Genomic DNA, 15,669 nt, shown 5'->3' on the forward strand with positions numbered 1-15,669 from the left:
CAACTTTATCAAGAAATCTTTTTAGAAGAGCTAATTCTATACCCTCGTGTGATATTTATTAGTTATAATTATCGAGTTTTCATAATACAAAGTTGTGGTTTGATAAGATATTACAAGTAAATATTATTTTTTCAGTAAACTAATATTGCAATAATTGCTCATCATATAAAATTTCATGATAGGATAAGATGATCGGTTGGGTCTATACCTACTGAATCACACAAGACCTCGACGAGTTGTCTGAGCCTCACGCCTTAGGGTGCATTATCCAAACTAATAGATAAAAACCGCCTTAGAATAAATTGGCAAAACCGTAATAGTAATGTAAAATTCTTCAATAATTTTATCAAGCTACATGATATCTAATTGTCCCTAGTCACTAGGTAGTTATAGCATAATTAGTGAGCTGGCCCCGTCTCAGTTAAAATGAATGTTTTTCTCTCTTGCTGAGTCATCACCTTCGATGATCATGTATAAATATCACTATTTCACAAGCACAACACACGTTTTCACTTCTTTTGATACTGTTATTCTGTCAAATTAATCTTTAATTCTAACTTGATCATTGGAGAGCTAATTTGGACACACAGTCCACTGGCTTACTGATCCGCTCTTATTCTCTTATTAATAAGATATCTGTGAAAAATGAAACAATGAAGAATGTTGTGTAATTTGGATATATGATAAAATTTTGAGTTCTTTACATGAAGCTGTTTGATATATATACAAGATTTGTTGTATTGTGAAAACTACTCCAGCGGTTACCTAACAACTCTTTCTGTTATGGGTATGGGTCGAAGTGACCTTTCCTGCAAAGCTGGAAAGGTTGCTCCTTTTTTACCCTGAGGACTGTGATGATAGGTCTGCACAAGCAACCTAGCTTGTGCAGCCTCTGAGTCCTTCTAAGTTTCTTTCTTTTCCAACACTCCCCCTTAAGGTGGGTTCGAATAAGTTGATTGAACCCATCTTGTTGAGGATTGAATGATGATTTTGCTTGTCGAGAGCCTTAGTGAATATGTCTGCCAGTTGATCTTAACTTCTGACATAAGGAGTCTCAATTTCTCCCTTTTGAACCTTTTCCCTGATGAAGTGACATTCAACTTCAATATGTTTAGTACGTTCGTGGAATACTGGATTTGATGCTATGTGTCGAGCAGCTTAGTTATCGCAATGCATTTGCATTGGTTCTTTACTTTCAATTTTCATATCTCTGAGGACTTGTTTGATCCAAATAAGTTCACTTGCAGTAGATGCCATTGCACGATATTCAACTTCAGCGCTTGATCTGGCCACTACGCTTTGTTTTTTACTTTTCCAAGTTACCAAGTTACCTCCTACAAAGACACAAGACTGTTGTGGACTTCCAATTAACTGCATCGGGAGAAACCAACTATATCAGAAGTATTGTTCTTCTTCATCCAGATTCCTTGCCCGAGAGTTCCTTTGAGATATCTGAGAATCCGATCTATAGCTTCTAGGTGGCTGGTGCGAGGAGCATGCATGAATTGGCTCACCATACTAACTGCAAAAGAAATGTCAGGCCTAGTGACAGTAAGATAAATAAGTTTTCCTACTAAGCGCTGATAATGCCCTATGTTTGTTAAGGGTTCTCCATTTTCTAAATTAAGTTTAATTTTAGTTTCCATATGGTGGTAGCAGGTTTAGCACCTATTTTTCCAGTTTCTTTCAAAAGATCAAGGGTATATTTTCTTTGAGATAGGAATAAGCCTTTGCTAGATTTTGCCATTTTTATGCCTAAAGTATAATGATTGACCAAGATCTTTGATGTCGAATTCCTTTTTTAGACTTTGTTTGACATTTTCTATCCCTTGATTATCATTCCCTGTTATTATGATATCATCAACATACACCAAAATAACAATAATGTGATTGTGAGTGTTTTTCACAAACATGGAAGAATCAGATTCACACTTACTGAAGTTAATGCTTAATAGAAAATGACTGAGTTTGACATACCATGCTCTCGGGGACTATTTTAGGCCATAGATAGTCTTCTTTAGCTTACATACCCGGGTAGTATCTGAGGTTAACTTATGTCCAGGAGGAAGACTCATGTAAACTTCCTTATCTAAGTTGCCTTGTAGGAAGGCGTTCTTGACATCCATTTGGAATAGATTCCATCCATGATTGATTGCTATTGAGAGAAGGATTCTTACTGTATTCATTTTGGCCACTGGGACAAATGTCTCTTGATAGTCCACTCCATAGGTTTGAGTGAAGCCTCAAGCTACGAGTCTGGCCTTGTATCGCTCAATGGTTCTATCACTATTGTACTTGATCTTGTATATCCATTTGCATCCTACGGATTTTTTATTGTGAGGAAGAGGAACAATACTCCAGGTATCATTTTTTTCTAGGGCAAGGAGTTCTTCTTCCATAGCCTTACACCATTTAGGGTCGATGTTGGCTTCGTAGAAGTTAGTGGGTTCAGTGTGGTTTGAAATCTGGCAAAGATAGTTGCGATATTGGTTAGATAAGACTTATAGCAAATGAAGTTCTGGATTGGATATGTTACCGTATGAGACACATAGTCTCTAAATTTTACAGGCAGTCTGGATTGACGAGTGGATCTTCTCAAGCCAATTTCTTCATCTTTTTGAGGTTGAGTTTCTCCCCCTGAAGGAAGCAGCCTTGAGACAGAAGGGGACTTCCCCTGAAGCTGATGATCTTGATCAGAGCTGCTAAGAGGTAAATCAGAGTTAAGCGGAAATAAAGACTGATAAGGTTTGTGAGGGAAGTCAACACTGATAGGACTGGTGAAGTAGGGATTAGTCTCGACAAAGGTGACGTCACGAGAAACATAGGTTTTATGAGTCAAGGGGTCATAACATTTGTACCCTTTTTGAATGGAGGAATATCCTAAGAAGAGAGTTTTGACAGAACTTTTATCGAGTTTATGTTGGCGTTTGACATGCATATAGCAGGTACAACCAAATACCCTAAGGTGGCCAAAGTCTATTTTTCGGCATTTGAGAATCTCTAGGGGGCTCATATTTTTTAGAATGACAGAGGGTAAACGATTTATGAGATAAGCGGCAGTTAGGAGGGCATCCGACCAAAAAGCAGAAAGGACGTTATTCTGAAAAATGAGAGTACGAGTGACATTGAGAAGATGTCTATTTTTACGTTCAGAAACGCCATTTTGCTCGGGTGTGTTAACACAAGTGGTTTGATGTATGATGCCACGATGTTTAAAAAAGATGGAAAAATTTTGATTTACGTACTCCGTACCATTATCGGAGCGAAAAAATTTTAATTGAGCATTATATTGATTTTTGATGAAATTGAAAAAATCTTGAAAACGAAAGAAAACTTCATTTTTACCTTTTAATAAATATATCCAGGTGGTACGAGAGTAATCATCAATAAAGGTGACAAAATAGCGAAAATGATTATAGGCAGTAACGGGGGCAGGTCCTTAAACATCCGAATGAATTAAATCAAATGTGTATTCAGACACCCTTGATGACAAGGAAAAAGGTAGGCGCGCATGTTTTGAAAATTTACATACATCGCAATTGCTAGAATTGAAACTTGAACAAAGTAATTTATTTAAAACAATGTCAGAAGGATGCCCAAATCTTTGGTGCATTAACATAGCTTGGGAAGAATTAGCGGACACAAAATAGACCTTGGGGAGGTTATGCAGATAATAAAGACCATTGGCTAATTGACCTTCACCAATCGTCTTCTCGGAGATTCGATCCTGAAAAATGATCGAAGATGGTGAGAAAATAACATTACAGTTTAAGTCACGAGTAATTTTGCCAACAGATAAGAGATTAGATTTAAAATCAGGTAAAAATAAAATATCATGAATATTGGAGTGAAATAATTTTGTGGTGCCATATCCTTGGATTTTGACTTTATTTCCATTGGCAACTGTCACATGCTGGGGATTCCTGAGAGAATTAATGTTGTGTAATTTTGTGGAATCCCAAGGCATATGATCTGTTGCTCCAGAGTCAATAATCCAGGCTTGATGATAAGAATTAATATTTTTTTGAATTGAATTTAAAATGGTTTGAACCGAACCTGTCCCATCAGGCTGGGAGGACCCAAACCCATGGGGTTGCTGAACCAAGGCCTGAAGCTGGGCTAGAATTTTTGTTAAGTAGGCTTGGTTGAACTGTAGGGCCTGGGCTGTTGGATGGGCCGGACTGTGTTGTTGGGCCTGTTGGATGAGCCTGTTGGCCCATTTGTTGTCCCAACTGAGATGGGCCGGACCCAGTGGAGTGGGCTTGGAAGCCAGTCGGGCCGGTCTCCATCCAGGTCTGGTCATCATGCCGCTGGGTCGGGTTTGGTTGGGTGGAGAGCCATTCGGACTCCATATAAATTTCTTCTTTTCCCTCTTTTCTTAACCCTAGCCTCTCATTTTTTTGGCTCTCACTTTCGGCATGAAAGCTTCGGGTTCCTCCTCTCTTTTCTTCTCTCCCCCCTCGCCTTAAGTTGCCCGCGCCAACGCCTTCTCCTCCCCTCTGAGCTGGTCTCATGTGCGGGTAGAGAAACCAGCATCCATCGCGGGAGTGACCCTGCCTTTGGCAGTGGTCACACTGAGCGATGATGCCAGGTCCTCCTTGTTGTCGGGACAAGTCTCTTCGAGAGGCGTAGGCATGGTTGTCACTGAGATTCGAAGGAGAGTTCATGGTATTTCTTCGTGTTTCTTCATGTTGGACACTAGCAATTACCTCATCGATTTTCGGAAGGTCCGTTGCAAGGAGGATCTATGATCTCAAGCTTTCATAGCTTGAGTCCAGACCTCCAAGGTAAGTGTACACAAGATCCTGTTCTGATCTTTTTTATATTTCATTTGGGTCGTTTGAAGGCGGAAGGTAATTCTGCAACTCTTCCCACCTTGTAAGTATCTCTGTTGCGTATTGAGTTGAGCTTTTTGTTCCCTGATTGATTTGGGATAACTCTTGTTTTAATCTGAACATGTGAGCGAAGTTGTGTTGATGACCATAAAGGCTCTGCATTTTGTCCCAAATTATTTTTGATGATTCCATTAAGATGCAGAGACGAGAAATTTGAGGTTCCATAGTGTTTGTGAGCATTGACATGACCAAGTGGTCAGATGTCTGCCACTCCTCTAATTTTTCGATTTCTTCTTCTGTTGGTGCTTCTGATCTTTGAGGCTTCGGCCTTTGCTTTGTCCTCGTGATATACCCCAGTTTTTTTTCTGCCACTGAGGGCAATAAACACTGTTTTTGACCATTCGAAATAATTTGAGTTTCCTTTGAGTATGATGTTGGTTAACCTGTCATTTTGAGACATGGTTGATTGAGAAGGGAATTTTAGGTAAGTGATGAGCACTGGTTAAACCAGCTCTGATACCATGTGAAAAATGGAACAATGAAGAATGTTGTGTAATTTGGATATATGATAAAATTCTGAGTTCTTTACATGAAGTTGTTTGATATATATACAATATTTGTTGTATTGTGAAAACTACTCCAACGGTTGCCTAACAGCTCTTTCTGTTATGGGTATGGGTCGAAGTGACCTTTCCTGCAAAGCTGGAAAGGTTGCTCCTTTTTTACCTTGAGGACTGTGATGATATGTCTGCACAAGCAACCTAGCTTGTGCAGCCTCTGAGTCCTTCTGAGTTTCTGAGTTTCTTTCTTTTCCAACAATATCCTTATCAAGTCGGCCTCAGTTCTAGGCGAATCCATTAATTCATAATCTCTTTTTAATAATAATCCATATAAGTTCTTTTTATTTATATGGATAAATTCTACAAGTATTATTGCAGCATCAAATAGGAGTAATAATCTTTAGTGCAAAACTAACTAATTTCAAGATAAATTTTAATAAAGTAAAATATTAATAAAAGATTATTTTTTTTCTTGTATAAACTTTCAACTTAATGCCATGTATGTTTTGGGCTTTGTAAACGACTAATCATTCCTTTTATCCTTTTTACTTATTTTTATAGTTTTATTTTCTATTTGTTATGTATTTCTCTAATCAATTTTGTGTTTTCGCTATCAATCATGGCTTCTTTCTAGAAAAATCATCTCTTCCAAGATATAGTATATCTACTCAATTTTACTAAATATGCCTATAACTTACTTTAGTATTTTGATTTGCAAGAGTCCTCATGCATAACACAACTTTTGTTTATTTCTTTTGAGCAAGAGAAACAAAAAAAGTAATTTAGGCATTCGAGGCTTATGTTTCATGTCCAAATTTTAGCTTTTTAGTATTCTCATATGTTTGAAAATGACTATTAAGAATAAATGTTGTCATTTTCATAAATGAGTTATTCTCTTTTTTTCTCGGTTACAATACCTGTCATGCACAAAAATATATTCAACAGTAATTTTTATTTTAAAGAGTAGTTTTTATTTAATAAAGAACATCTTTATTTATATTTAAATATAAAGAATATAAAATTTTATTTGATTCTTATAGTCTCTTTATTTTATTTTATCTAATAACTATTAATATTTTGAATTTTTCCTCCTTTTTCTTTGAAAGGGAAAAAAAGTTGTTTTTAAAGAAATAAAGCCAATAATAGTAGATATCAAAAACTAAAATATGTATGAACTTGTAGTGTATTGATTCAAATCCATTCTTTACTTTATATTTTAAAAAATAAAACGGTGTGTTGGAGTCTTATTTTATTAAATAACTCTTTATAATAAATTTTTTGATTCATATAAAGAGTTCTTTGGAAATACTATAATTATTTGATTGTTCTTCTTAGATTATGCGAGTATCCAAATATATTAAAGTACTTTTTTCAATAAAAGATATTTTTAGTGTTATGGAATACATTGATTTACAAATGTAAAATCTATTTGAAAATTCTATCTATTTTATTAGAATTTAGTTTAGGTATAACAAATTTTACAAAAATTTGATTATATAAAATTCTAAATTAACTTTCGTTTGATTTAAAATTTATAAATAAATTTTATAAATTTTAACAAAATATAATATAAATTTAAATAATAATAAAAAATATTTTAGAGAGGAATTACAGTTGTATAATGCTATACATAACAGCTCAAACCAGGTACGAGATTTGAGGGGGACAAGGACACGGTTCAAACCAAAAAAATGCATCCAGAATTTCTTAAATTTTATTAAGTCCCTCTACTTCCATCATATCTTTACTTCTTTACACAAAGGACTTATTTAACATCTAAAAATATATAATTAATAAAATGACTAACCACATTGCATATATCTATTAAAATATAATTATCTCTTCTGATTTTGAAATTAAATAAAATGTTAAAGAAAAATGAAATGTTTATTGCAAAAGAAAGAAAGAAAAAAGAAACAAAACAAAGTGCATTATGGAGGGTTGAGATCAAATCCTGCCTCCCTGGTGTTTCAAATTTCTTCGCAAGTAATTTAAATAATAAGGTGGAGATAATGACACTCCCTAAAAGGTCTTTGTCACTCAATTACAAATATTATTGACAAAAATATATTATTATGCAATTTATTTAACATATCGAATTTATTTATGTGATACATGTAAATAAAAATTAAAAATTAAAAATTAATAAGTTAAATAATTATTAAAAAATCCAGTCAGAAGTCCCCGGATTAGTGGATCTTTTTTTTAACATATCGAATTTATTTATGTATACACTCGTATAAATAAAAATTTAAAATTAATAAGTTAAATAAAATATTTTATAAATTTATTGTAATTATTGAAAAATCCAGTCAGAAGTGTCCAGATCAGTGGATTTTCTTTTTTTTTTTTTTTTGTCTTGGAGTACTAATGTTCAAATCCAATTAAATGTCAGTTTATTTTTTTAATATTGAAATTTGTATTAAAAAGCTGTGAATTATAATATTTAAATAACAATAATGTAATTTGCCCCAAAAGAAATAACAATAATGTAACGCACCACGCACACAAACATCAGCAAACAGGAAGCAACAAAACATTTTATTTTTACGAAATAAAGTTTTTTTATTTACATTTTTATTTTTTTTTATTTTTTTTACTCAACCTCTTTCGTTATTTCTTTATGAGCCGTCTTCTCTCGAAAAAACTTTTCGTCTTCTCTCTAATCGCAAAATCCACCATTAAACTCACTCAGCTCTCTCTCTCTACTTTCCATCTTTTCAAATCCTTAACTCTCTCTCTCTTCTCCAAAACCCTAACCTCTATGGACGATGATTTCTTTTCCTCCGCCGCCGCCGACGACAGCAATTACCTTGACTTCGACACCACTCCCTCTACTTCCTATTCTTCTCGCCGTTACTTTGGCCGTCCTTTTATTGATGACGATGATAGTGACGTTGAGAAGCTTTACTTAGTTCCTTTTAGGTTTGTATGCTTCGCGTGTCTTAATTTTTTAGGTTTTCTTTTTATGTGTTTCGTGTAGATATTGTGATTTTCTTACTTTTTTTTTCAGGTGGTGGAAAGAGGCCAAAATCGGCGGTGACGGTCAAATTGGAGTGTTGTATGATGTGGCAGTGAGTGGTGGGGATGTTGATAAGGAGATTGCGCTGGACTTGCGGAAGGTAGAGGAAGATTCTAGAAAGAGCGATGATATAGTGTACGAGGAGTATGCTTTGTTGTCTGGGACAATGTGGTTGCAGGCACTTAAATGGTTAGTGACTGGAATTTATTTAAGTTTACTTTACTCTGATAATAATTTGCAAAGTTTGTTAGTTTTATGAATTAAGTATTATTCTAATTACAATGTTTTATGTACCAGTTGTAGTTAAATATCCTAATGCACTCGACTTTAATAAAATAAATAATTTAAAATACTAACTTGGAGAAAGCTTCTTTAGCATTATGAGAAATAATGAGTGTTCATCAGCATATTTATGTGAATATATGTCAATGTGGTGTACCCTTGCATAAACTAACTAATTTATCAACAAAGATATGAATTATGGAGAAGCAATGTCTTAATAGAACAATCGAGTGCAATGAGTTTATGCTAACATTAGTTTTGATGAGAAAGGATGGCAACTACAACAAAACCTCTTTATAGCTGTACTTTTCCAAATAAATTAATTTTATTACTATGAGGAAGTTATAACTTAATAGATATGTAGTTACAGAAGCTTGTATTTTAATTTAATTATGCTTATTGCAAGTCATATAGAGGTAAAGTATGCACTATAATATAGTTAATTAACAGAGTATGTCAAGACCAAGTGATTTACTTTTAGAAAAGGGATAAACATAATTTAGAAAACTAATACATTTACCTATGTAGTGTTAGAAATATGAAAAATTCTATCTTAAAAATCTAACATGTAGTAATAACTATACAAAATAAATCACTGTGCCAAATAACTTTACATAAATATTCTCTTTATTTTAAATCTTTCATGTATCACAGTTTCTATTTTTTATGCAGCGGCAAATTTTCTTAAGATGGGACCTAAAAGAATTATAACTTATTACAATCTAGAATTTATTCCTATTTATAATTGGAAATTTTTGGTTTTTGATAATTTTTTTTATTTCTCTATTTTTAATATAATTATACTTTTTTTTCAATCATGGTATTTTCTGGTGTAAGAATATAGAGTTTAATATTAATATTATATTTCTCACAATTATAAACTTAGTAATCAATTATAAGCGCACATAACCTGATAAACTATGATTCTTATTCCACATGGATTTGAGAATTTTAAACAAATTTGTTACGGTTAGCCAAATTGCACTTAGGAAAATTTACAGTTGATAGAAACTTAATGGCATTTTAATGATATGAAATGTGAAAAGTTTCTGGATTTTGTTTGTAGCTATAATTTTAATGTTACATTTTAAAGTTTTCATCTTTATAATGGTTTTGCCGATGTGTGGCTTTAGTACATTTAGGTTTATACTACTGTATTTTGTTTATTCTCTGGAGAGTTCTTTTGGAATTGATGTCATTCTGGCATATTGGGCATTTGATTTGCTCAACTCTGCCAGGCATAATGATTCTAAAGCAGCAGTACAAGATGTAGATAGCCCTTTGCTTGCAGAAGATGATTTAGAAGATGTCTTTCCCTTACAAATCAGGCTTTCAGTTTCTCCAGAAACAAATTCATTGATTGTGAAGATCAGTTTAAAGGTAATTTTTCTGTCATATGCCTTTTTTTTTTCCTCGCACTTGCTGTCATAGTTGTACTTTTAGATCTGTGTTTGTAATAATGGTTTGTGAATGAACTGCATTTGTTTAATCGTGAAGTTTGTATTTTATATCTTTGTTGAAGACATGATACAGTTGCCATGACAACACTTGAAAATTACATATGGTCTAGATTAGGCTGACAATTTTTGACACGATTGATTAAACGAGACAACATTACATGTAGTTAAACAGGTTTGGGTTTTGGATAAACAGATTCGGGTCATAAACAAGTCAACTTGTTTATGATATGGAAAAAAAAAACAGGTTGATCTGCCTAACTTGTGATTGACACAAATGAACACGTTTCTTTCTTGAAACGGGTTAATAGGTTACCAGGTTTTACACGATATTTATAAGCACGTTTATACACATTTATTATCTCTCTTCATATTTTTATATAAGTATTTTTATCATTTATAAAGATTCAATTATGTTTCAAAATAATAATTCAAATTTAAGTCATTTTATACTTAAATTAATATATTTTTTAATTTTAATTTATTAAATAGGTTACATGGATATTCAATTTCTTATTTAAAATTTAATAAATATTTTTAAATTTGATTTATTAAACGGGTTACATTGGTCGACCCGTGTAACCTAGTTGATAAACGTATTCGGGTCCGGGTTTGATATTTTGACATGATTAGTTAAATGGATCCTTCTCGGGTTAGTCATTTTTATATTATACACGTGTTTGGATACAACGTTATTAGACACGATACGACATGAATTACCAGCCCTAGTCTAGATGATCAAAGTTTATAAGGCGTTGCCGACCTGGTTAAGATAGATCAATTACATTAGTTTGAACTTATGTTTCATTTTCTTTTTATATTACTGGCATTGAATCTTGGAACTTGTTCTTTTTTTTATTTCTACCTTTCTTTTTTTAAAATTTCTATGTATGTGACATTATGTTGCAATTTTTCAGGAAAATGAGGTTGCTTTTTACAGGAGAGCATGCAATATATTTTTCTCCAAGAATGAGGTGGTTAGTTTGTTGATGACTATTTAAAATCCAATGAGAAAATATTTCTGTATTTGAGAAAAAGGTATTTTATCACTTAATTCATCTATTGCACAGTTACATATTTGGGACTTCTCAAGGCAAACGACCCAAGTTTTCATGAAGGTTAAAATTGACTTGCCTAATTGTTCTATGGGACAATCTGCTGAAGAGGTGACTGATGTTTTGTTCACTCTTTTCTTTTTCTTTTGTTCATTTTCACAATTATTCATGTTTTGTATGTTAACTTGATTGAAGAAGATGATAGCGATTCAATTTTCATGCGACAGTTATTTACAACTTTGATGTCTGGAAATTGCTGTGTAGTTTGTTTATGTGATGTTACATTGCATATCCTCTTTTCAGGTTCTCGTTGAATTGGAAGTCTATGGATTTCCTGATTCCATTAAAGTTAGAGACAGAAAGATAGATGAGATGGCAGAAAATAGCGTGACAGATGGTTCCTTCAGCACTGGTTTGGTAAAAATGAATGGAAGCAGTGATTTAATGAGCTTTTGTTCAACGCCAACAAACTCATCACTTTCTGGTTGTAGCTATAGAAGATTTGGTTACTTGGGTTTGGCAGGATTACGGAACCTTGGGAATACTTGCTTCATGAATAGCGCAATTCAGTGTTTGGCACACACTGCAAAGCTCGTTGATTATTTCATAGGAGATTATGAAAGAGACATAAATCGTGAAAATCCACTAGGGTTGAAAGTACGTCAAAATGGGCTTAATCATGTAATAATTTCTGCATACTTCACATTGCCATCCTTTTTGGATAATGTCTGCTTCTTGTCCAGGGTGAACTTGCTTTGGCATTTGGAAACTTGCTAAGGAAGCTTTGGGCTCCAGGAGCAATTCTTGTTGCTCCTAGAATGTTCAAGCTAAAACTTGCTAATTTTGCTCCTCAATTCAGTGGCTATAACCAGCATGATTCCCAAGTTAGTGCAGCAATTTTTCTATTCCGGTTTTAGCTTTTCATTTATTTTCTGTCAGTGAGTGATTATCAATTTTGTCCCATATGGGAATGCCTTGTAAGTAAATTTCATTAATATTCTTCTATCAAATGCAGGAATTTCTTGCCTTCTTGTTGGATGGACTCCATGAAGATTTAAATCGTGTGAAATGCAAGCCTTACACAGAAGCTAAAGATACAGATGACCATCCGGACAATGAAGTGGCAGATGATTATTGGCAGAATCATCTGGCTCGCAATGACTCGATTATAGTTGATTTATGCCAAGTAAGTCATCTGTGTTCCATGCAAATTGTTACGGATTGAACCAGTTTTGGTTCGCTAGTACTGAAAAAATCACTGGAGAACATTCATATTAACTATTGGAAAAATTTTAGCCTTCTCTTTTCTTGGTTATGTAGTTCTAACATATGAGGAACTGCACTATAATGGTTAATTCTAAAAACTATTGCCTATTCTTTTTAATTTGAAATAAGGTGTTTAGATTTTTTTTTCATGTGCTGCTTTTGACATTTTTGTTTAAGTTATCTAAAGAGTATACTTCTTTAGTTTTCTCTCAGCTGAGTTGATTGTATTTCTTTTGTTGTTGTTAGGGTCAGTATCGTTCAACATTGGTTTGCCCCATGTGTAAGAAGAAGTCTGTTACATTTGATCCATTTATGTACCTGTCGCTGCCATTACCTTCAACAACAATGCGAACAATGACTTTAACGCTTTTGAGCACTGATGGGAGTACATTGCCTTCTCCTATTACTGTAACTGTTCCAAAGTGTGGGCGGTTAAAGGATCTCCTTGACGCCTTGAGCTCTGAATGTCCATTAAGAAATGATGAAACTCTCTTAGTGGCTGAGGTATGCTGCTACTGTGCTCTTAAATATCATGATTGCTTTGGGAGCATGCTCGCCCCGTACTTCAGATCTTGTCATGGACTTCAGACCATGTTAATGGGTCACAGGCTTAGTATTGCTTCGCCATTATCTTGAGTTGCCAACCATACAATTATAGATTTGTGCTTTGCAAATTGTTCATTTCAGTTAAATGCTTGAAGTACCTAATTAATTACAAAAAGTTGAAATCTGCTTAATTACCAAAATTTGTCATGTATATGTGATGGATGCTTAACCAAGGCATGGGGTCACTAGCACCGTGTTAGTATGGATTCTTAATTCTTATTTTATTGCAGTTGTCAAAATAGATGGTTGTTGAATTTGCATGTGTATTTGTTTGTGAAGGGTGGACCACCTTGAGCTCTGAACTTTTTGAATGCCCTTAGATATACAGGAATAAGATTTTCCGTTTCCTTGAGGAGCCATCTGATTCATTAGCTTTGATCAGAGATGACGACAAGCTTGTTGCTTATCGGTTACCCAAAGATAATGAAGCATCTCTATTGGTTGTGTTTTTGCATGAACTTTTGGACAAGTAAGCTTATTCAGATTCTCAGTATTGCCTTCTGGCACTCTGCTGATACTTATGCACTTACTGATGTATGTGACTTTTGGAGTTCAGGCCTTCCGGATTGGAGAGTGCGGCACCAAACTGGAAGTTGTTTGGCATTCCTCTTGTAGCAAGATTTTCTGATCTTTGTAATGGATCTAAACTGCGTAAACAGTATCTGAAGGTGCTCAATCCATTTCTAATGCCTGCTGATGATGATATATTGAATGATTATGATGATTTGGGAATCACAGCTAATGATGATTCTGCAATGGCGGATATCCCTAGTCCTACAGTTTCAGAGAATAATGCAGGCTCAGATGGTGAAACAGATGACGATTCACTTTTCAGTTCTGAATTTCAAATCAACATGACAAATTTGGGAGAATCAGCAGAGATACAGATGAGTAAGCCGTCACCAATCCCTAAATTTAACAAAAGATTCGAGGTGTATGTTTCCTGGTCTAAAAAGATGATTGAGAAGTATGATACATGCATTCTGAGCTCCTTACCAGAGGTTTTTAAGCCACAGTTGTATACAAGGAGGCCACAGGAGTCTGTTTCTTTGTATAAATGCCTAGAAGCATTTTTGAAGGAAGAGCCTTTAGGACCAGAAGACATGTGGTTAGTCTGTTTCTAAATTAAACTTAAATTTAGGCTGCAAATTTTGTTTTCCATTTTCTCTGCATGTGGAAGTGTTTCAATGATCAAACCTATCTGGCACATGCTCACGTGTTTGTGTATTGTTTATGCTTGCTTCCCTGTTTGTGAATATTATGGATTGGTAAGATTGTCTTTGTGGGCACACCAAAATGAAGTTGATTGTATTGTTCTTTGTCTTTTAATGCTGAAGGTTCCTATTATATCTAATTTTAGGTTTTGTCCTGCCTGCAAAAAGCATCGACAGGCTAGTAAGAAGTTGGATCTTTGGAGATTGCCTGAAATATTGGTTGTTCACTTAAAGAGGTTCTCTTACAGTCGAGTTATTAAGAACAAGCTGGAAACCCATGTTGATTTCCCAGTAGAGGATTTTGATCTTTCAACTTACATTTCTCGCAAGGATGGTCAGTTTTCCTATCGATATGAGCTATATGCAATAAGTAATCATTATGGAGGCATGGGAGGCGGACACTATACTGCATTTGTTGATGTAAGTTGTAGAACCAGACTGTTTAGCGATATACACTCGAAAAGGATTATTTACAGATATATACCATTCTCTTCTTTTTTTTTTTTTTGTAAAAGATTATTTTATTTGGCCATTAGGGCTTATCCTAGTTGTTTCTCGTGCCTAAATGATAACAATATTCTGATGTCTGGGTTGGTCATTGTTACATAAGTGAAACTTTTTGTACTTCTAGAAAGGGGTTGTTATTTGCTAATTTTCAAGTGATTCTTAAATTCCCTGTTCCTATGCAGCATGGCCATGGTAGGTGGTATGAGTTCGACGACGACAATGTTTCTCCTGTTAATGAAGGCCGGATTATCACATCTGCAGCTTATGTACTCTTCTACAGAAGAATTGCATGACCTTGTCGTAGAACTTGTTTGTTGTAATTTAACATCTGGGTGAGGACAGCATTGCAAATAAAGAAAGATGTGGCAGTGAGTTTCAGACTTCTTTTGCTTAGAGATTGGGATTGGAGAAAACGCAGATTCGAGTCCTTGTACAGCTTTTGGAAGGTTCTGGTGGATAAAGGAAGTTTACTTGATATTTTTTTGAAGTAACATATGTCTCACATGTATATATATGTTGCAGAAAGAATGATGATAGTTTTCCATACTAATTTTTATCAGAATGGGGCAAGTTACCCTTGATTTGAATTGTATATAGTTTCAATGGATACAAAATTCTACTTGAGAAAGGGAAATTTAATTAGTTGGATTTTTGGCTTATTCAATCTTCTCCTTTGGGTTTTTTGAAGTAACATATGTCTCACATGTCAATATCTGATATGGAATAGTAATCTAATGAAAAATAATAACATGTGGGTATATAAATTTTTATTTTATTATTAATGTTTATTGGGTAGCTTTCTTTTATATGTTAATTTTCAATTGGATTGTCAACGCTAATATGGAAAACCTAATCTATATTGTAA

At 34.1% G+C, this 15,669-nt stretch overlaps 1 protein-coding gene across 2 annotated transcripts; it reads left to right on the top strand.

The window, feature by feature from the left end:
• Nucleotides 1-7,984: 7,984 nt before the first annotated feature.
• On the top strand, nt 7,985-15,463 carry LOC8259777 (ubiquitin carboxyl-terminal hydrolase 8). Of its 2 annotated transcripts, none has more exons than XM_048380056.1 (13): nt 7,985-8,320; nt 8,409-8,606; nt 9,938-10,079; nt 11,074-11,133; nt 11,227-11,322; nt 11,515-11,868; nt 11,955-12,095; nt 12,227-12,397; nt 12,724-12,981; nt 13,404-13,552; nt 13,640-14,191; nt 14,444-14,717; nt 14,987-15,463. In XM_048380056.1, exons 1-13 carry the CDS (start codon nt 8,019-8,021, stop codon nt 15,095-15,097), a joined length of 2,808 nt encoding a protein of 935 aa, XP_048236013.1. In that variant the 5' UTR covers nt 7,985-8,018; the 3' UTR covers nt 15,098-15,463. The 2 variants fall into 2 exon arrangements, with proteins under 2 accessions (XP_048236013.1, XP_048236014.1); XM_048380057.1 differs by having other exon boundaries at nt 11,074-11,130.
• Nucleotides 15,464-15,669: the final 206 nt, after the last annotated feature.

Source organism: Ricinus communis, chromosome 10, assembly GCF_019578655.1.
Source record: "Ricinus communis isolate WT05 ecotype wild-type chromosome 10, ASM1957865v1, whole genome shotgun sequence".
NCBI classification, from domain to species: Eukaryota; Viridiplantae; Streptophyta; class Magnoliopsida; order Malpighiales; family Euphorbiaceae; genus Ricinus; species Ricinus communis.

Coding starts and splice junctions, on each gene's coding strand:
- LOC8259777 (XM_048380056.1), top strand. CDS start 8,019: ATGAGCCGTCTTCTCTCGAAAAAACTTTTCGTCTTCTCTCTAATCGCA. Junction 11,323..11,514: donor TGGGACAATCTGCTGAAGAG/GTGACTGATGTT, acceptor TCCTCTTTTCAG/GTTCTCGTTGAATTGGAAGT. Junction 13,553..13,639: donor TTGCATGAACTTTTGGACAA/GTAAGCTTATTC, acceptor TTTGGAGTTCAG/GCCTTCCGGATTGGAGAGTG.